The sequence below is a fragment of the Mobula birostris genome, chromosome 4, assembly GCF_030028105.1.
Source record: "Mobula birostris isolate sMobBir1 chromosome 4, sMobBir1.hap1, whole genome shotgun sequence".
Classification (NCBI taxonomy): Eukaryota; Metazoa; Chordata; class Chondrichthyes; order Myliobatiformes; family Myliobatidae; genus Mobula; species Mobula birostris.
The window spans coordinates 196001980-196025435 of record NC_092373.1 but is presented as its reverse complement, the minus strand read 5'-3'; the positions used below and the strand labels follow the sequence as shown (position 1 = coordinate 196025435).

Here is a 23456-nt window from a genome sequence, read left to right as displayed (position 1 = left end):
TTTGCTTAGTTGGGCATTCCTATACAGAGTGTTAGGAAGATTCGGCTTTCAAGAAAAGTTTATTAAAGTAATTCAGACTCTATATGACAGCCCTACAGCCCAAATTAAGATAAATGGGGACCTCTCTGACTCCTTCATCTTAGAGAGAGGCAGTAGACAGGGATGCCCAATTTCTCCTCTCCTTTTTGCGCTATATATTGAACCGCTTGCCCAACTAATAAGACAGAGCGAAATTGTAAAAGGTATCAAGGTGGCAGGGATTGAACAGAAAGTGGCATTATTCGCAGATGATGTTTTGGTCTATCTGAGTGAACCAGAAAAATCATTTATAGGATTGTTTACACTGTTGGATGACTTTGGGAAAATATCAGGTTATAAAATAAATGTAAAGAAAACGCAGGTTATGTCCCTAAATTATACACCATCCAAAAAATTGCAGGATACATACGATCTTAAGTGGGAAGCTAAATCATTAAAATATTTAGGAATAACCCTGCCACAGGTAAATTATGGGCCATTAATCTCAGAGATAAAAGCCGATATGCATAGATGGAATCTTATCCCCTTTTTAAGTTTAAATTCAAGGATAAATACTATAAAAATGAATATTCTTCCTCGGTTATTGTATCTTTTCTGTACTTTACTGGTGGAGGTGGATGATAATCAATTCAGGGGATGGGACAAATGGATTTCCCGCTTCATTTGGCAAGGAAAGAAACCTAGAATTCGATATAACACCTTACAGTTAGGGAAGGAAGGAGGAGGTATGGTTCTTCCTTGCCTGAGAAATTATTTTTATGCCTCACAGATAACCCCTCTGTTATATTGGTGTAATAGGGAATATAAGGCTAGATGGAAGGAAATAGAATTTGGATTAGTTGACAGTTTTCCTCTTCAGGCCTCAATAGCTGACAAAGGATTGATGGCCCAGTTGGAAAAATTTAAAAACGCTTGGATAAATCTTACATTAAGGGTATGGCAGAAGGTGGTTAATTCATGTGGAATTAATAACATGTTAAAACTCTTTAGATGGTGTGCATATGATACCGAATTCCTTCCCAACAGAGGAGATAAAAGATTTGAGCTATGGATAAAGAAAGGTCTTACAACCTACCTCTCATTTATAGATAAAAGAATATTACAAAGTTTCCAAATCCTGCAGGACAAACATGGCCTAGAACATAATGACTTTTTTAGGTACCTTCAAGTACGAAACTATGTTAACCAGAGTTGTAGATATACAGACCTATCAACAGTAGAATTAGAATTTTTCAAGATTCTGAATTCGGCTTGCAGTTCAATACCTAGTAAATCAGTTTCTCGATTATATAATGCACTCTCCCATGCTAAAAATGTAAATACACTGTATATTAAAGAGAAGTGGGAGAAAGAAGCGAGGTTGGTACTTTCAGAGGAGGCTTGGGGGAAAATCTGCAGCTTTCAATGGTCCTCGACTAATTCTTTGATTTGGAGAGAACATTGTTGGAAAAACATTATAAGATACTTCAAGACCCCATATCAGGAAAAATATAAAGATACAAATGTGATGTGTTGGAGAAGGTGCGGCTCCAAGGAGGCAAATCATTTTCATATTTTCTGGGATTGCCCTAAATTAAGTCTATTTTGGAAAGGTATTCATAGAACATTAGTTAAGGTACTTAGGTCCCAGATACCTCTGAACTTTGAGACGCTCTATTTGGGGCATGTATTGTTTCTTGAACAGAAGGAAGATATAAAGTTGCTGCAGGCCCTCTTAGCGGCAAGTAAGAAATCAATCACTAGAAAATGGCTAAATCCAATACCACCTACATTAGAAGATTGGTATGAAATTATCTTGGAAATATTTAAAATGGAAAAGTTGACTTACTCCCTGAGAACTCAAAAAGAAAAATTTTATCAAATCTGGAATAAATGGATTGAATATATAACCCCAATGCGAGCAGACTTTAGATGACTCTCCTAATGATTTATACTGCTCTTCTCATCAACACAGTAATATTGCTAACGTAAGCACCCCTAGTCTAAATGTTTGTTTTTTTTGTTTTCTTTTGGAAAATAGAGAATTAACACAAGTAAAGGGAAAGATTTGGGAAAGGGATAAAAAAATGAAAAAATTAAGTAAATAAGTACATAGGGATTGGATAATTATGTCTGCGGGCAGGAGCAAGCATGAACAAATTAGGATATAAACACCTACAATGGTTGGTACATAGGCTTATATACAACATTTTGGACCAGTGGAAATGGTCCAGAAGGGTTATATGGAAACTATTATTACCATTTTTCTTAACAACTAATTCCATTACTTAGCCTAATAGGTTAGATTTACCACAGTACATAATTATCTATTTAAATGTTTATTTTCCTTTTATATCATCTCAATGTGTACTTAAGAATGTATAAATAATTGTAGTTTTATACATATAAAAAAATGGAAAAGGTTATATGTGTGAAAAAAGTACATGATATTTGTGAATTCCTTATCCAAATAAAAATAAAATTAAAAAAAAAATATATTGAAAAAGTCGTTATACAAAGTGATCAAGGGATGTTCGGACATCAGGCGTTATTCTCCCTTTCAAAGTGTGCATGAAAGACATTGAGCTCATCAGGGAGTGAAACATCACTGCCAGTTATGCTGTTGGGTTTCATCTCATAGGAAATAATGGCATGCAAACTCTTCCACAGCTGTTGTGCACCCGACTGTGTCTTTAACCTCAATGACCTTTTTGCTCTTGTGATGGCCAAGACTCCTTGTAGCATTTTGGATCACAGGTCTTAAATGTTGCAAATCTAGCCCTCAGCAGACTGTGAATCTCCTGGTTCAGCCAAGGATTCTGGCTTGAAAAAAACTGTATGTTCTGGAAGACACACACTCATCCACTTTGGTCTTGATAAAGTCAGTGATGCTGAGGCATATTCTGATCCGAGGATGAATTGCTGAATATGGTTCCCACCTATAAATTTACCGATGACACCATTGTTGATAGAATCTCAAATGGCAATGAGGAGGCTTACAGGAGTGTGAGATAATTTGGCTGGTGGAGTGATGTCACAACAATAACTTCATAGTCAGTGAAGATGCCCTGTGCCATAAATGAACTCAAGACCTTTGAACCTGTTATTTTAAAATTCTTGGTCTTGGCATAATTTTGCAGTGTGATGCTAACTTTTTAAAATTTATATCCTAACTTTAGGTTCAGATTATTTATCATATGTACATTGATGCAGTGAAATGTGACATTTACATTAACTACCAGCATAACTTAAGGATGCTATGTGTGTTGTCACACATTCTGGTGCCAACAAAGCATGCCCAAAAGATTAAAGACAAGAATTATCTGTTAGGGTGTCACGTGTACATCAAAACATTAAACCGTTCGTGTCAATGACTAGCACAGTCCGAGGACTGTCAGCACACTTCTGGTGCCAATAACTTACTAACACTAACCCATACTTCTTTGGAATGTGGGAGGAAAGCAAAATACCCACATGGTCACGAGAGGAACTTACAAACTCCTTACAGATAGTGGCAGGATTAAACCCTGATTTTACAAAAGTTCAAATTTCATAGTAAAATTTATAATCAGAGTACATACATGTCACCACATACAACCCTGAGATTCTTTATCTATGGGCATACTTAGCAAATTTATAGAGCAGTAACTGTAAATTGCAAACATCAGGAATGATAAACTGTAAATATGCTGTGCAAATGCAGATATAAATAAATAGCAATAAATAATGAGCAAGAAATAACAGCATAACAGAGTCCTTAAATGAGTTCTTAATTAAATGTAGCTACCCCCTTTTGTTCAAGAGCCTGATGGTTGAGCGGTAGTAACTGTTCTGGCAGTCCAAGTCCTGAAGCACCTGTACTTTCTACCTGATGGCAGCAGTGAGGAAACAGCTTTGCCTGGATGGTGAGGATCATTGATGATGGATGCTGCTTTTTTATGGCAACGTTTCATTTACATGTGATCAATGGTTGGGAGGGTTTTACCTGTGATGTACTGGGCCGAATCCATTACGTTTGTAGAAATTTCCTCTCAAAAGCATTGGTTTACCCACACCAAGCCATAATGCAGCCAGTCAGCACAGTTTCCACCACACATTTATAGAAGTTTTCCAAGGTTTTTGATGCAGTGCTGAACCTCCACAGACACTTGAGGAAGTAGAGGCGTTGTCATGCTTTCTTTGCAATTATATTTATATGATGAGTCCAGGACAGGTCTTTTGAGGTAGTGACACCCAGGAATTTAAAGTTACTGACCTTCTCCACCTCTGATCCTCTGATGATTACTGCCTCATGGACCTCTGGTTTCCTCCTCCTGAAATCTACAATCAGTTCCTTGGTCTGATTGACACAGAATGAGAGATTGTTGTTATTACAGCACTCAGTCAAGTTTTCAATCTCCCTCCTGTATGCTGTAAAGTGTTATGCAGTTCCCAAACTCTTACCATTATAGATTGAACCAGCCCCTACAGCCCCAGCCAACACATCCTTGGACAATGGTCCTGGTGGTAGAGTCACAGAGCATGGAGACAGGCCATTCAACCCAATTGTTCCATGCTGAGTCTAGGTCTCTGCTCAAAGGCCAGGGATGTGGACATGGGACAAAGGACATCTGGAGTCCAGGCCTCTGCTCCATGCTGGAAGGCTACCAAAGTGGACAGGTGCGAAGATCACACATGGATATCAGGCTGTCCCAGGTCAGTAGCTTCTGGGATAGGATGTCTGTGTGAGGACAAGGCATAAGGTAGTACAAGGGCTGGTGAGTTAATGAGTTCTGAGTTTCAGCCTGTAGATTGGGGTCCTGTCATTGGCTAGCTTGGGGGTCAGTACCAAATATTGAAGCCTGAAGGTCAAACAAAGGTCCAGAAGTCAAAGCTTAATAGGCAAATCCTGGAGATTGGAAGTCATGAGGCCTGCTCTGTGGTTGGAGGATTGGTCTATCTGTGTGGGTGGGTGCATGGAAGGAGGAACTGGGCTTGTTGCTATTTTGTTGATTGATGGGTTCTGTGTTGTTTTGCTAAGCGTTTTGGTTATGCTATTTTGGTGCTGGGATGTGTGGCAACCCGTCGGCTAGGTCCAGCGCATCCTTAGGTGTGGTAGTTGTTGATGCAAATGACATATTTCACTCACCAGCAACTTTGATGTGTGTTGCTTGACATATTTCACTGTATGTTTTGATGTACATGTGATAAATAAGACCATAAAACCATAAGATATAGGAGCAGAATTAAGCCATTTGGCCCATCAACATTTTATCATGGCTGATCCATTTTCCTCTCAGTCCCAATCTCCTGCCTTGTCCCTGTACCTCTTCATGCCCTGACTAATCAAGAATCAATCAACCTCGTCCTTAAAGATACCTAATGGCTTGGCCTCCAAAACTGCCTGTGGCAATGAACACCACAAATTCACCAATCTCTGGCTAAAGAAACTCCACCTAATATCTGTTATAAATGAACGTTCCTCTATTCTGAGGCTGTGTCCTCTGGTCTTAGATTCTCCCACCATAGGAAACATCCTCTACATATCCACTATATCAACGCCCTACAATACTCGATAGGTGTCAATGAGAACCCCCCCCAACCCATTCTTCTAAACTCTAGCGAGTACAGGCCCAGAGCCATCAAACACTCCTCATTGGTTAACCCTTTCATTCCTAGGATAACTCTTGTGAATCTCCTCTGAACACTGCAAGACTCGCACATCTTTTGTTAGATATGGGACCCAAAACTCCTCACAATACTACGTGCGATATGACTAATGCCTTATAAAGTCTAAGAGCCCCAGAGCCATCAAATGCTCCTCGTACGATAAGGCTTTCAATCCCAAAATCATTTTCATGAACCTAAATAGATCTGCATTTGGATCTTCTTACCATTATAGATTGAAACAACCCCTACAGCCGCAGTGTATATTCAACCTAGGACAATGGTTCTGGTCATAGAGTCATAGAGCATAGAAACAGGCCATTCAGCCCAACTGATTCATGTCAGCCAAGATTCCAATCTAAACTAGCCCCATTTACCCATATCCTTATAAACCTTTTCTGTCCTTGGAGCTATCCAAGTTTCTTTTAAATGTAATTAACGTACCTGGGGCACCACAGTAGCATAACAGTTAGCGCTATGCTATTACAGCTCAGGGTGTCGGAGTTCAAAGTTCAACCCCGATGACCTCCTTAAGGAGTTTGTATGTTCTCCCCGTGAAATGCATGGATTTTCTCCAGGTGTTCTGGTTTCTTCCCACAATCCAAAGATGTACTGGTTAGTTAATTGGTCATTATAAATTGTCCCATGATTAGGTGAGGGTTAAATCAGGGGTCATTGGAGGGTTACTAGGCAGTGCAACTCAAAGGGCCATAAGACTTTATTCCGCCTTGTATCTCTAAATAAATACCTGCTTCAAACACTAGAAACTTTCTATAGATGTACCGTGGAGAATGTTCTAACTGGCCGCATCACTGTCTGGTATGGGGATGGGGGCTGGTTGCTACTGCACAGGATTGAAGTAAGCTGGAGAGAGCCGTAAACATAGTCAGCTCCTTCATAAGCGCTAGCCTCCGTAATATCCAGGAGATCTTCGAGAAGTGATGTCTCAAAAAGACAGTGTCCAACATTAAGGACATGCCTTGTTCTCATTGCTACAATCAGGGAGGAGATACTTAAGTGTGAAGGCACACACTCTACGATTCGGGAATTGCTTCTTCCCCTCAAGATGAAAAATGGCTATGATTCAAGATGCTGCTGTTAGACTTTTTGACTAAAACCAGGATGAGGGAGCATAACACTCCAATGTAACTACTCTGCATCGGCTTCATGTATCGCTTAGAATTGATTTTAAGGTTCTCTTACTTCTGTTTAAAGCTCTCACTAGTCTGGGACCGATGATATGAAGACAGGTGGAGGGGTAGGTAGTGATGAGGAAGCAATGCGATTGCATCAGGACTCAGACAAATTGGAAGAATGTCCAAAAAAACGGCAGATGGAATACGATAATGCATTTTGCATTTTGGTAGAATGAACAATAGTGCGGACTATCATCTAAATGGGGAGAAAGTTCAAACATCAGAGGTGCAAGGGGACTTTGGAATCTTTGTGCAAGACTCCCAGAAGGTTAATTTACAGGTTGAGTCTGTGGTACAGAAGGCAAATGCAATGATGTCATTTATTTCAGGAGGAGTAGAATATAAAAGCAAGGAGATAATGTTGAGGCTTTATAAGACACTAGTCAGGCAGCACTTATATTGTCAACAGTTTTGGGCCCCATATCTCAGAAAGGATGTGTTGTCATTGGAGAGAGTTCAGATGTGGTTCACAAGAATGATTCCAGGTATGAAGGGGTTAACATATGAGGAGTGTTTGGCAGCTTTGAGCCTGTACACTCTGGAACTTAGAAGGATGCGTAGCAACCTCATTGAAACCTACCACATGTTGAAAGGACTGGATAAATTGGATGTGGAAAGGATGTTTCCTGAGGTGGGGGTATCCAGAACTAGAGGGCACAGCCTCAAAAATTGAGGGGTGACCTTTTAAAACAGAGGGAAGAAGGAATGTATTTTAGCCTGAGAGCAGTGAATCTGTGGAATGCTCTGCCACAGAATGTAGTGGAGACCAGGTCTGTATTTAAAGTGGAAGTTTACAGTTTCCTGATCAGTCAGGGCAGCAAAGGATATGGCCAGAAGCCAGGTGTGTGGGGTTGAGTGAGATCCATAATCAGCCATGATGTAATGGTGGAGCAGACTTAATGGGCTGAATGGCCTAATTCTGCTCCTATGTCTTACGGTCTTAAGGTCTACATCAGAGATTTGCTTTCATGGTCAATCCTGCTCAAACTCTCAGCTGTTTTGCCGGTCTAGTAATTTTAAAAATAAGTCCCTCGAAAAATAATTGGCAGGTGAGCCTTTTTGTAATGTGTAATTCAATACCTAAAGCTATAAGGACTGCAGATTCAGCTGACACTTTTAAACGCAGCTCAAAACCTAGTTATTTATCGTTGCTTTTGGCTAGTACCTTTTCGTCTTTTATATTCCTGTTTGCACTTCATCTTGCTGTAAAGCACTTTGAACAACATCGTCTGCATGAAAAGTGCTCTATAAATAAGTTATTATTATTATTTTGATTGATTGGAATAAAAGAATGAAAAATTTAACAGAATTTTGCCTGGACTTGGGGTCCTAGCTACAAGGGAAGATTGTGTAGATTGGAACTTTATTCCCTGAAACACTGGAGATAAAGGGGTGACCTTCTAAATGTACATTAGATCATGAGGGACAGAGAAAGGGTGAAAGCACATTAACTTTTTTTCCCAGGAAGGCATAGGTTTAAGATCAGAGGCAAGTGATTAAGAAGAGACATCAGGAACAGCTTTTACACACAGACAGTGGTGCATATTTGCAATGAGCTGCCAGAAATAGTGTTTGAGGAGGGAACATCAGCAACATTCAAAAGACATTCAGGTAAGTACATGGATAGTAGAGGTTTAGACAGGTCAGATGTTATTTTTTTTAGATTAGATTATGAAGACACGCAGTCCTCTTTTATTGTCATTTAGTAATGCATGCATTAAGAAATGATACAATATTTTCTCCGGTGTGATATCACAAAACACAGGACAGACCAAGACTAAAAAAAACTAACAAAACCACATAATTATAACACATAGTTAGAACAGTGCAACAATACCATAACTTGATGAAGAAGTCCACGAGCACAGTAAAAGTTCAAAGTCACTCAAATGTCCCACATCTCACGCAGACGGAAAGAAGGAAGAAAAACTCTCCCTGCCATACCCGACCACGGTCCGACTCTGAGTCATCCGAAAACTTCGAGCTCTGATCAGCTCTCCAACACCGAGTACTGAGCGCCATCACTATCTGAACGATCTGACCTTCTTCTCGGTTGCCAACAGCAGGCAAAGCCAGGGATTTTGAGGCCTACCCTCCGAAAGATTCCCGACCGCGCAGTAACGACAGCAGCGAACGAGCGTTTCAGAAATTTTTCCAGATGTTCCTCTGTGCTTTCACGGCCATCTTCATCAAATCAGAATTGTCCACGGCCCCTATTTAACAGATATTTATGTACAGTTTTTCATAAATTCTCTTGTATTTATTTTTTCCCTGTAAATGCCTGCTGGGAAATGAATCTCAAGGTTATATACGCTGATATGTAGGTCCTGTGATAAAAAATTTACTTTGGTTTTGACTTGATGGCTAAGGGCCAAAAGTTCATATGTGACTTCCTCATTGGGAAACACAGTCTGCATAGAAGCGCTGGGCTGAAGCACCGGTTTCCATGCTCTATGACTCTATATAACAGTACACTAACAATGACTGGCGTTTAAAGAAGCCATTCTAATTGTGCCACCAAGTCGCAAGTAAGGAACTGACGGTTGAATTTTTCAGATATTTCTCCATACCTGTGGTGATACAGTCATCTTGCTGTGTTTCTGTTTCAATTTCTCGTCTATTCTTAGCTTCAGACTGCTCAGAACATACTCTACAACTCCAGGTGAGCACTGTACCACCTTGCCGACCACGTCATCAGGTACAAAGAAGTTGAGCCTGTTCAACACCTTCCTGCATTAAGAATATATTTTACAAACTTAAAGCTTTCAAATATGCGTAGGAGCAGAATTAGAATTGGAATCAGATTCAGGTTTAATATCACTGGCATATGTCGTGAAATTTGTTAACAGTGGCAGCAGTACAATGAAATACATGATAATATAGAAAAAAGTCAATTACAGTCAGATATATATATATATATAGACAATAGACAATAGGTGGAGGAGTAGGTCATTTGGCCCTTCAAGCCAGCACCACCATTCACTGTGATCATGGCTGATCATCCACAATCAGTATCCAGCTCCTGCCTTATCCCCATAACCTTTGATTCCACTATCTTTAAGAGCTCTATCCATCTCTTTCTTGAAAGCATCCAGAGAATTGGCCTCCACTGCCTTCTGGGGCAGAGTATTCCACATACCCACCACTCTCTGGGTGAAAAAGTTTTTCCTCAACTCCGTTCTAAATGGTCTACCCCTTATTCTTAAACTGTGGCCTCTGGTTCTGGACTCACCCATCAGCAGGAACATGCTTCCTGCCTCCAGCATGTCCAATCCCTTAATAATCTTATATGTTTCAATCAGATCCCCTCTTATCCTTCTAAATTCCAGTGCATACAAGCCAAGTTGCTCCAATCCCTCAACATATGACAGTCCTGCCATCCCGGGAATTAACCTTGTGAACCTACGCTGCACTCCCTCAATAGCAAGAATGTCCTTCCTCAAATTTGGAGACCAAAACTGCACACAATACTCCAGATGTGGTCTCACCAGGGCCCTGTACAGCTGTAGAAGGACCTCTTTGCTCCCTTGTTATGAAGGCGAGCATGCCATTAGCTTTCTACACTGCCTGCTGTACCTGCATGCTTGCCTTCAGTGACTGATGTACAATAACACCTAGATCTCGTTGTGCTTCCCCTTTTCCTAACTTGACTCCACTTAGATAATAATCTGCCTTCCCGTTCTTACCACCAAAGTGGATAACCTCACATTTATCCACATTAAACTGCATCTGCCATGCATCCAGCCACTCACCCAGCCTGTCCAAGTCATCCTGCATTCTCATAACATCCTCTTCACATTTCACACTGCCACCCAGCTTTGCGTTATCTGCAAATTTGCTAATGTTACTTTTAATTCCCTCATCTAAATCATTAACGTATATTGTAAACAGCTGCGGTCCCAGCACTGAACCCTGCGGTACCCCACTGGTCACCGCCCGCCATTCCGAAAGGGACCCGTTAATCGCTACTCTTTGTTTCCTGCCAGCCAGCCAATTTTCAATCCATGTCAGTACCCTGCCCTCAATACCATGTGCCCTAATTTTGCCCACTAATCTCCTATGTGAGACTTTATCAAAAGCTTTCTGAAAGTCCAGGTACACTGTATCCACTGGCTCTCCCTTGCCTATTTTCATAGTTACATCCTCAAAAAATTCCAGAAGATTAGTCAAGCACGATTTCCCTTTCGTAAATCCATGCTGACTCAGACCTATCCTGTTACTGCTATCCAAATGTGTCGTAATTTCATCTTTTATAATTGACTCCAGCATCTTTCCCACCACCAACATCAGGCTAATCGGTCTATAATTCCCTGTTTTCTCTCTTCCTCCCTTCTTGAAGAGAGGGACAACATTAACCACCCTCCACTCCACAGGAACTGATCCTGAATCTATAGAACATTGGAAAATGACTACCAATGCGTCCACGATTTCTAAAGCCACCTCCTTAAGTACCCTGGGATGCAGACCATCAGGTCCCGGGGACTTACCAGCCTTCAGACCCAACAGCCTATCCGACACCATTTCCTGCCTAATATAAATTTCCTTCAATTCATCCATTACCCTAGGTCTTTTGGCCACTATTATACCTGGGAGATTGTTTGTGTCTTCCCTAGTGAAGACAGATCCAAAGTACATGTTCAACTCGTCTGCCATTTCCTTGTTCCCCATAATAAATTCACCCGTTTCTGTCTTCAAGGGCCCAATTTTGGTCTTAACTATTTTTTTTTCCTTTTCACATATCTAAAGAAGCTTTTGCTATCCTCCTTTATATTCTTGGCTAGTTTACCTTTGTACCTCATTTTTTCTCCACGTATTGCCTGTTTAGTCATCTTCTGTTGCTCCTTTTCCCAATCCTCCGGCTTCCCACTCATCTTTGCTATGTTATGCTTCTTCTCTTTTATTTTTAGCCACGGCCTGCCCTTACTCCTCTTAGGATCTTTCTTCCACTTTGGAATGAACTGATCCTGCACCTTCTGCATTATTTCCAGAAATACCTGCCATTGTTGTTCCACCGTCATCCCTGCTAGGGTACTGTTCCATTGAACTTTGTCCAGTTCCTTTCTCATAGCACCATAGTTCCCTTTGTTCAACTGTAATACTGACACTTCTGATTTTCTCTTCTCCCTCTCAATTTGTAGATTAAAACTTATCATATGGTCACTACCTCCTAATGGCTCCTTTACCCTGAGGTCCCTGATCAAATCCGGTTCATTGCACAACACTAAATCTAGAATTGCCTTCTCTCTGGTAGGCACCAGTACAAGCTGTTCTAAGAATCCATCTCAGAGGCACTCCACAAACTCCCTTTCTTGGGGTCCAGTACCAAGCCCCAGCCGAGGGAACATGTTGTGTCCTTGAGAAAGGCACTTAATCACACATTGCTCTGTGATGACACTGGTGCCAAGCTGTATGGGTCCTAATGCCCTTCCCTTGGACAACATTGGTGTCGTGGAGAGGGGAGAATTGCAGCATGGGCAACTGCTGGTCTTCCATACAATCTTGCTCAGGCCTGCGCCCTGGAGAGTGAAGATTTTCCAGGCGCAGATCCATGGTCTCGCAAGACTAACGGATGCCTCCAGTACCAACCTGATCCTTCCAGTCTACCTGCATGTTGAAATCCCCCATAACAACTGTAGCATTACCTTTGCGACATGCTAATTTTAACTCTTGATTCAACTTACACCCTACATCCAGACTACTGTTTGGGGGCCTGTAGATAACTTCCATTAGGGTCTTTCTACCCTTAGAATTTCTCAGTTCTATCCGTACTGACTTTATATCTCCTGATTCTATGTCCCCCCTCACAAGGGGCTGAATATCCTTCCTCACCAACAGAGCTACCCCACCCCCTCTGCCCATCAATCTGTCCTTTCGAAAGGGTGTATAACCTTGAATATTCATTTCCCAGGCCCTGCCCACTTGAAGCCATGTCTCTGTTATTCCCACAACATCGTACTTACCAATTTCCAACTGTGCCTCAAGCCCATCCACTTTATTTCCGTGCATTCATATACAATACTTTTAATTCATTACTCCCCTCACCTCCCATATCAATTCCTATTTCACTTGGCCATACCGTATGATCCCTTCTTGAGCTTTCTGCTCTGTTGATTCTGCTGTCATTCTTAACTTTTCTTATTCTCACTTTCCCTTTAACTCCATCCTTATGTTTCCAGTTCGTCCCCTCCCCCCCCCCCACTACTTTGTTTAAACACACACGTGCTGCAGAGGCAAACCTGGCTGCCAGAATGCTGGTGCCCCACTTATTAAGGTGCAACCCGTCCCTTTTGTACAATTCATCCTTACCCCAAAACATATCCCAGTGGTCCAAGAATGTAAATCCTTGCTTCCTGCACCAGTTCCTCAGCCACACATTCAGATCCATTATCTCCCTGTTCTTGACCACTCCAGCACAAGGAACTGGAAGCAACCGGAGATAACCACCCTGGAAATCCTGCTTTTCCGCCTTCTTCCGAGTTCTCTAAAGTCACTCTGTAGAATGTCTTTCCTGTTCTTCCCCACGTCATTTGTGCCGACATGCACCACCACTTCCGGATGTTCACTTTCACCCTTGAGGATTCCCTGCACCCGGATCGTGACATCCTGGATCCCGGCACCAGGGAAGCAACACACCATCCTTAAATCTCGCCTGTTGCCACGGAAACCTCTTTCTGTACCTCTCACTATGGAGTCCCCGACTACCACAGCTCTGCCTGACGTCTGTATCCTCGGCTTTTGCTTCAGAGCCAATTTTCGACTCGCAGACCTGACCGCCTCTCAGGCTGGCAGTGTCTTCTGTCCCGACAGCTTCCCAGAGGGTGAACCTGTTTACGAGAGGCACATCCCCCGGAGTCTCCTGTACTCCAAGCATCCTTTCCTTCCTCATCGTCGCTCCCCCTTCTCTCTTCCGGTATCCTCAGTGTAACAACCTCGCTGTAGGTCCCGTCCAGAAAACTCTCATTTTCCCAGATGAACCTGAGGTCATCCAGTTGCTTCTCCAGTGCTGCAACATGGTCCTTCAGAAGCTGAATCTGGACACATTTAGATTAGATTATAAGAACACTCAGTCCTCTTTTATTGTCATTTAGAAATGCATACATGTATTAAGAAATGATACAATGTTTCTCCGGAGTGATAGCACAGAAAACAAGACAGACCAAAGACTAACAGTGACAAAACCACATAATTATAACATATAGTTACAGCAGTGCAAAGCAATACCATAATTTGATAAAGAACAAACCATGGGCACAGTAAAAAAAAAAAGTCACAAAGTCCCGAGGCGTTAGACTCCCGAGTCCCCGATAGCAGGCAGCAAAAGGGGGAAACTCGCTGCCATAAACCTCCAGGCACTGTCAACTCGCCGATACCTTGGAAGCAGCCGACCCCAGCCGACCCTGAGTCCATTCATCTGAAAACTCCGAGCTTCCTACCAGCCTCTCCGATACAGCCTCCCGAGCGCCATCCTCTGCCGAGCGCCTTCGACCTCACCCTGGCTGCTGAAACACGCAAAGCCGAGGATTTCGGGGCCTTCAGCTCCAGAGATTCCGGTTACCGCACAGTAGCAGCAGCAGCAAAGCAGGCATTTCAGAAGTTTTCCAGACGTTCCGCTGTGCTCTCACGTCTGTCTCCATCAAATCAGGATTGAGCACGGTTCCCTACTTGATAGATAACGGATATTCATCACCGAAGTGGCTGCGCTCGCTGTCATCACGCCGCCATCACGCCGCCATCTTCTCTCCCTTCCACAGTTGTAGGAGCCAGAGGCACCATCAGTGTCCCTGACCTCCGACATCATGCACGCAGCCTGGCGGTAATTTCTTCACTACTTTTCCCCCTCTCCAACTGTGGCGTAGCCTCCTCTCTCAGCCTCCTTGCCAAAGACTCTCAAGTCAAAGACTCGCACTTTTCTCACAAGGCACTTCCCTCATCAAAGCCTCAAAGTTCCACTGCTTCACTGGCCCATTCACTCACTGGCCGTTTTCCACAGCTAAATTATATACTAAATAGTTAAATTTAAAATAGTGCAAAAACAAGTAATATAAACAAAAAGTGAGGTAGTGTTCATGGGTTCAATGTCCATTTAGGAATCGGATGGCAGAGGAGAAGAAGCTGTTCCTGAATCACTGAGTGTGTGCCTTCAGGCTTCTGTACCTTCTTCCTGACGGTAACAATGAGAAGAGGGCATGTTCTGGGTGATGGGGGTTTCTTAATAATGGATGCTGCCTTTCTGAGGCACCACTCCTTGAAGATGTCTTGGATACTATGGAGGCCAGATGGAGCTGACTAATTTTACAACTTTCTGTAGCTTCTTTCAATCCTGTGCAGTAGACCACCTCCCCGTACCATGCATTAATGCAGCTGTCAGAATGCTTTCCACAGTACATCTGTAGAAGGTCTTGAGAATTTTAGGTGACAAACCAAATCTCTTCAAACTCCTAATGAAATATTGCCGCTGTTTTGCCTTCTTTACAGCTGCATTGATATGTTGGGACCAGGTTAGACCCTCTGAGATCTTGACACCGAGACACTCTCTCCACTTCTGATTCCTCTGTGAGGAATGGTTTGTGTTCCCTCATCTTACCCTTCCTGAAGTCCACAATCAGCTCTTTCGTCCTACTGATGTTGAGTGCATTAAGACACTTGGCCCATTGAGTCTGCTCTACTATTTGATCATGGCTGATTTATTAGCCTCCTCTACTGCCTACTCCCTTTGACACACTTACAAATCAACCTCCACTTTAAGTATATCGGACTGACTTCATAGCACATGAAAATCATATCCTCATCACCACAGACCTGGAGTTAGGTCAACTTATTAGAACATAGAGCATAGAAATCTACAGCACATTACTGGCCCTTCGGCCCTCAACATTGTGCTGACCATGTAACCTACTCTAGAAACCGTCTAGAATTACCCTAGTGCATAGCCCTCTATTTTTCTAAGCTCCATGTACCTATCTAAGAGTCTCTTAAAAGACCCTATTGTATCCACCTGCACCACCATTGCCGGCGGTGCATTCCACGCACTCACTATTCTGTGTGAAAAACATCTCCTCTGTACCTACTTTGAAGCACCTTAAAACTATGCCCCTCATGTTGGTCATTTCAGCCCTGGGGTTTTCATTCTCTGGTTATCCACACGGTCAATGCCTCTCATCAATTTATACACCTCTGTCAGGTCACCTCTCATCCTTCGTCGCTCCAAGGAGAAAAGGACAAGTTCACTCAACCAATTCTCATAAGGTACGCTCTACAATCCAGGCAACATCCTTGTAAATCTCCTCTGCACTTTTTCTATAGGATCACCTGGCAAGCACTTACTCTAATGAACAGCAGGACGCCCTTTTGCTTGACATTTCAGAGCTTGTGAAGCCTACCAATCCAGGAGTGAACTTCGATCTGTCAGAACCCAAACTGGCAGAAGTCGAACGGTTCATCAGAAAGGCAAGGTCAGGCTCAGTGCCAGGACCTAATGGAGTGCCGTATAAGGTGTTCAAGAAGTGTGAACAGCTGAGGAAATACTTGTGGAGATTGTTAAAGGTGGTGTGGAGACAAGGTGTTGTTCCTTTGTCATGGAGTGAGGCTGAAGGAGTTTACATCCCGAAGGAAGAGAATTCTTCTACATTGAATCAGTTCCGACCAATTTCACTCCTGAGTGTAGAGGGGAAGATTATGTTTGGTATTCTGGCAGAAAGAATATCTTCATTTGTGATAGAGAATGGATTAGTAAATACATCTGTGCAGAAGGCAGGAGAATTGAACATTCTAGTATGATATGGCATACCATCCAGGAGTCAAAAAGGTTGAGAAGAAATCTGGTTGCAGTTTGGCTTGATCTTGCAAATGCGTATGGTTCTGTTCCCCATGTCCTGGTTGAGTTTGCGATGGAATTCCTATGGATTCCTGCTAAGGTGAGGAACTTTGTTATGCAGTACTACAACGATTTCCAGATGAGGTTTTCCACCCAGCAGTTTACAACTAGGTGGCAGAGCTTGGATGTTGGAATCCCAATGGGATGTGCAATTTCACCCATCCTTTTTGTGTTAGCCATGGAGGTTATTGTGAGGGCTGCAGAATCAGTGGGACCAGGTGTCGCACTTGATGGCGGAGAGGAGTTACCACCCATACGAGCGTTCATGGACGACCTTACCCTTTTGGGTCCCAGCACGGAGGCAGTGGAAAATGTACTATCTAGACCTGAGGAGCTAATGGATTGGGGAAGAATGAAGTTCAATACCAGGAAGTCAAGGAGCCTTGTTCTTAGGAGAGGAAAGCTGGTTGACTTTCATTTCACCCTTTGTGGAGAGGAGATTCCATTCATTCAGGACCAACCAGTTCAGAGCCTTGGGTGATGGTACACAGAGGAGCTGAGAGACACCAAGAGGGTTCAAGAGACAGGAGAACAGATCAGCAGAGGTCTGATGTCTGTTGACAAGTTGAAGTTGTGGTGCTTGCAGTACAGACTGATGCCACGGATAATGTGGCCACTAACTGTCTATGAAGTGGCAATGTCCCATGTCGAGGCAATGGAACGGAAGATCAACAAGTATGTGAAGAACTGGCTTGGAGTACCGAGCAGCCTCATCAATGTTGCAATCCACAGTAGCCAGACAAAGCTTACTATCCCAGTGCAATCCCGTGTTGAGGAGGTCAAGGTAGCCAAGGTAAGATCATTCTTGATGCTTCAAGACTCAAAAGACCCTGTCATCAAGAACACCCAGCCGGATGTGAGATCAGGCAGGAAGTGGTCAGCCCATGTAGCAGTTGATGAGGCAGAGTCTAGATTGAAGCACAAGGAGACGGTTGGGGCTATCCAGCTAGACCGCCGGGGACTTGGATGGACAACCCACAAGTGGTGGTCATCTTCTACGGGTAAGGAGCACCGTGAGCTTGTAACACAAGAAATACGAGAGGGAGAAGAGCAGAAGAGGTTAGCTAAAATGACTGGCCTGGCCAAACAAGGCGCTTGGACCCGGTGGAAAAGTGTTGAACAACGACATCTATCTTGGAATGTTCTGTGGCAGATGGAACCACTCTGCATTTCTTTTCTATGCAGAGCAGCGTACCATCTGCTCCCAACACCTGCCAACCTCAGCACCTGGTATGAAGATAAGACAGACAGGTGTGCTGCTTGTGGCGAGAAGGGAACACTTCAACATATCTTGAGTGCATGCAGAGTCAATCTTTCCAGCGGCATGTACACTTGGAGACATAACAACGTTCTCAAAGTTGTAACAGAAGCGGTTGAGCGGAGAGTACTGCAGCACAACTTATCTCATGCCCCATGCTGCACAGAACATGGCATATCATTTGTGAAAGAGGGCTCCGAGTCAAGGGTGTACGGCACAGGCTCACAATCAAGCATACTTTCTTCAGCCAATGATTGGTGTGTCAAGGCTGACCTGGATGGGAAAGGCAGTTTCCCGGAGCAAATAGCTTTGACAACATTGCGTCCAGATATAATCGTATGGTCTAACACCAGTAGAGAAGTGGTTATTGGTGAACTCACAGTCCCCTGGGAAGACAACATCGATGAAGCCCATGAGCGCAAGTTAACCAAGTATGCAGAATTAAGATCAGAGTGCAGAGACAGAGGGTGGAAGGTCTCATGCTATCCATTCGAAGTAAGCTGCCGTGGGTTTATTGCGTTCACTCTCCAGAAGTGGCTGCGTGACCTTGGCTTCACTAGAAGAGAGATCAAGTCAACCAGCAGGGCTGTAGCTGAGGCAGCAGAGAAAGGATCAGCATGGGTGTGGACCAAGTATGTCCAGAGGGGCAGATAGTCAGACAGTGTATACACATCTTGCAAACCCTTCAGTAGTTGCATAGACACCTGAAGAGTAGACTATCTGTTGGATGGAACTGACCAACAAATCTGATAGAGCAGAAGCCAAATTTTTAAGCTCACCAGTGGGAGGTGGTGCTTTAGCACTGCTGGCCCACCACCTTGAGGGAGTCTTGATCATAAGCGGGCCGAAACTCCTGAAGACAGTTGGCAGGTCAACTGATGATCCTACTGGTGATAGCACAGGACAGTTAACATCTTAGTCCACGTGTATTTTGTAACTCTAGTATCCACATCCTTCCTGTAGTGAGGTGACCAGAACTGAATGCAGTACTCCAAGTGGGGTCTGATCAAGGTCTTATATAGCTGTAGCACTACCTCACAGCTCTTGAACTCAGTCCCACGGTTGATGAATGCCAACACACCATACGCCTTAACAACAATGTCAAGCTGCGCTGTAGCTTTGAGTGTCCAATGGACACAGACCCCAAGATCTGTCTGATCAGACGGTCAAGAGTCTTAACATTAATACTATATTCTGTCTTCAAATTTGACCTACCAAAATGAACTACTTCACACTTACCTGGGTTGAAGTCCATCTGCCACTTCTCAGCCCAGTTCTGCAGCCTACGGATGTTGCGCTGTTACCTCTGACAACCCTCCAGACAATTCATAACATCCCCAACCTTTGTGTTATCAGCAAACCTATCACCCTTCTACCTCTTCATCTAAGTCATTTATAAAAATCACAAACAGAAGGGATCCCAGATCCTTGCGGAACACCACTGGTCACCAACCTCCATGCAGAATACAAACCATCTACAGCCATCCTTTGCCTTCTGTGAGCAAGCCAATTCTGGATCCGCAAAGCAAAATCTCCTTGGATCCCATGCCTCCTTACTTTCTGATTGAACCTTGCATGGCGTACCTTATCAAATGCCTTACTGAAATCTGTATACACAACACCCACTGCTCTACCTTCATCAACGTGTTTTGTTACATTCTCAAAGAATTCAATCAGGCTTGTAAGGCACCAACTGCCCTTGACAAAGCCATACTGACTATTCCTAATCAGATTATGCCTCTCCAAATGTTCTTAAATTCTGCCTCTCAGGATCTTCTCCAACAACTTGTGCACCACGGAAGTAAGACTCACTAGTCTATAATTTCCTGGGTTATCTCTAATCCCTTTCTTGAATAAGGGAACAACATCCACAACCCTCCAATCCTCCAGTACTTCTCCCATCTCTATCGATGATGCAAAGATCATTGCCAGAGGCTCAGTAATCTCCTCCCTCACCTCTCACAGTAGCCTGGGGTATATCTTGTCCAGTGCCTGCGACTATCTAACTTAATGCTTTTCAAAAGCTCCAGGCACATCCTCTTTCTTAATGTCCACATGCTCATACATTTCAGTCTGCTGTAAGTCATCTCCACAATTGCCAAGGTCCTTTTCCCTGGTGTATACTGAAGCAAAGAAATCATTGTGATTAATGGGGGACATTCAGCATCAGTGTGAAGTTGCAATGCTACAGTTTTTATATGGGTCTCAGGAATATGCAGGAGTATATTTTTATGTGTTCATTTATGGAACGTGCAGTCACTGACAAAGTAACTCATTCCTCCTCACATGACCACAAGAGAACATAGAACAGTACAGGACAGGAAAAGACCCTTTAGCTTGTGATGTCTGTACTGGCTTTGACATCAAATTAAACTAATCTTATCTGCCTGAATGCCTCTTAGACACTGCTATTATACCTGCTCCACCTCTCTTAGCAGCGTGTTCCAGACACACACTTGTGATCATGGGCAGAGCTGTTGTCACACCAAGCTGTGATGTATCTTCCATGTTGCATTGATGAGACGCACATGTATGACTTGGTAGCGTCATGATGTACGCAATTCATGTAATTTTACATGTAACAAAACAAGAATGCTTAATCGAACAATATATTTACAATATTACTAAAATATTACATACACAACAAGATAGAGTGAACATGCCCAGCAAAGTGGTTGCCCGATTTGCGCCTGGTCTCACCGATATAGAGGACGACACAACAGGAGCACTGGATGCAATAAGTAATGTCGTGGTTTTTAAACTACAATAAAAAGTAAATATATTTAAAATAAATTAAATAAGTAGTGCAAAAATAGAGCAAAAAATTACTGAGGTATTGTCTATTCAGAAATCCGATGGCAGAGGGGAAGAAGCTGTTTTTGAAACATTGAGTATACGTCTTCAGGCTCCTGTAACTCCTATTTGATGGTAATAATGAGAAGAGACATGTCCTGGGTGATGGATGTTGCCTTTTTAAGACATCGCCTTTTGAAAGTGTTCTCCATACTGGAGAGAGTAGAGCTAAGATGGAGCTGGTTGTGTTTACAACTTTCTGCAGTTTTTTTCCAATTCTGTGTCATGGCTCCTCCATACCAAGCAGTGATGCAACCAGTTAGAATTCTCTCCAAGGTACATCTGTAGAAATTTTTGAGAGTCTTTCATGATATACAAAGTATCCTCAAACTCCTAATGAAATATAGCCACTGTTGGGCCTTCTTTGTAAATGCATCAATATGTTGGGCCCAAGACAGATCTTCAGAGATGCTGATACACAGGAATTTGAAACTGCTCATCCTTTCCACTGCTGGTCCCTCAATGAGGACTGGTGTGTGTTCCTTCGACTTCCCATTCCTTAAGTCCATAATCAATTACTTGGTCTTACTGACATTGAGTGCAAGATTGTTGCTGCGACACCACTCAACCAGGTGATTTTTCTCACCTCTGTAAGTATCCTTGTCACCATCTGTAATTCTGCCAACAATAGTTCTGTCATTGGCAAATTTATAGATGCTATTTGAGCTGTGCCTAGCCACACAGTGGTAGGTGTAGAGAGAGTGGAGCTGTGGGCTAAGCACACATCCTTGAGGTGCACCAGTGTTGATTGTCAATGAGAAGATGTTAGATGCACACTGATTGTGGTTTCTCAGTGAGGAATTCAAAGATCCATTTGCAGAAGGAGGTACAGAGGCCCAGGTTTTGGACTTTTGTTGATTAGAGGGTATGATTGTGTTGAACACTGACCTGTAGTCGATAAACAACTGCCTGACATAGGTATTGCTATTGTCCAGGTGATACAAGGCCAAGTGGAGAGCCAGTGAGATTGCATCCACTGTGAACCTATTGTGGCGATAGGCAAATTGCAGCAGATCCAGGTTCTTGCTTAGGTAGGAGTTGATTCTGACCATGACCAACCTGTCAAAGCACTTCATCACAGTAGATGTAAGCGACATTGGGCAATAGTCATTAAAGCAACTCTCCCTGCTCTTCTTGGGCAATGGTATTATTGTCACCCTTTTGAAGCGGGTCAAAACTTCTGACTACTGCTGCGAGAGATTGAAGACATCCTTGAACACATCCACCAGTTGCTTGGCACAGGTTTTCAGTGAGCTACCAGGCATGACATCAGGGTTCACCCGCTTGAAAGATGTTCAGACAGCACCCCTCCGAGACAGAGATCATAGGGTCATCAGATGCTGCAAGGATTCGCACAGGTGTAGTTTAGTTCTCTCTTTCAAAGCATACATAAAGGGCGTTGAGCTCGTCTGGCAGCAAAGCATTATAGCCATTCATGATGTTAGGTTTTGGTTTGTAGGAAGTAATGGCCTGCAAACTCTGCCATCTCTAACTTCATTTGGAATTGTTTTTATTTTGCTCCTAAATTAGCTTTCCATAGGTTGTCCCTGGATTTCTGGTATAGTCTCGAACATCCGTCTTGAATGCTACAGATGTAGCCCTCAGCAGACTATGGATCTCTTGGTTCATCTATGTCTTTTAGTTTCAGTATATCCAGAATGTTCTCGAAGGCATGCACTCGTCCACACAGGTCTTGATGAAGTAAGTGACAACCGTAGCATATTCATTCAGATTTGAAGATGAATCCCTGAATATTATCCAGTCCACTGACTTAAGGCAGTCCAATAAGTGTCCCATAAGTGTTCCCTCACCTATATCTCCTTGGTCCTCACCACTGGCGTTGCAGACTTTAGTTCCTGCCTATATGCCAGGAGTAGATGTCCAACTAGGTGATTGGACTTTCCAAAGCGTGGGTGTGTGATCTTACAGTAAGCATTCTTGATGGTGGCATAACAGCGGTCAAGTGTGTTGGCTCCTCTGGTTCTGCAGGTAATGTGTTGGTGGTAGTTGTTCAGAGACATTTTCAAGCTGGTCTGGTTGAAAACCCCATGATGATAGGGTAGGCACAGTTTGTGCCTGTGGATCACAGTGCTTAGCTTCTACATTGATTGCAAAACGTTGACCTGAGGTGGAATGTACAGCACGACAAGGATAATGGTGGGAAATCCCCTCAGCAGATAAAATGGATGACATTGGACTGCTAGATTTTCCAGGTTGGATGAGCAGTCGTGTTATTGGGGAAGGTTGAACAGGTTAGGACTTTATTTCCTAGAGTGTGATTGATATTTCAATCAATTCCCCTTTTTAGTCTTCTAAACGCTAAAGGGTGAATGGAGCTTATGTTGAATATTCTAGCATGAGAGGTTAAACTAAGAGATTTCTGAGTCAAAAATGGAGTGAATAATGGATGTGGGTGCTGTCTTCTGAAAGTGAGAAATTGAAAAATGATCTTCCAACACAGGGACAGATCACTGAACAGACTGCAGAATATAAGGGGGGAATTTGTAATCAGTACAAAGATTCTTAAATTGTTGTATTCACAAATAGGAAGGCAATGAGGATTGGTAAACATATTGTAGAGCACAAGCTCCCACTGCCTATTAAATGTTCT

The 23456-nt window shown here is 43.0% G+C and overlaps 1 protein-coding gene across 1 annotated transcript in view; it reads right to left on the bottom strand.

The window, feature by feature from the left end:
• LOC140197097 (sperm flagellar protein 1-like) overlaps positions 1–23456 on the bottom strand; it is an 88825-nt gene that overhangs the window by 33488 nt on the left and 31881 nt on the right. The window contains exon 5 of the mRNA XM_072257012.1: positions 9431–9590. Within this exon, the coding sequence (XP_072113113.1) occupies positions 9431–9590 (160 nt within the window). The remainder of the gene's footprint in view (positions 1–9430; positions 9591–23456) is intronic.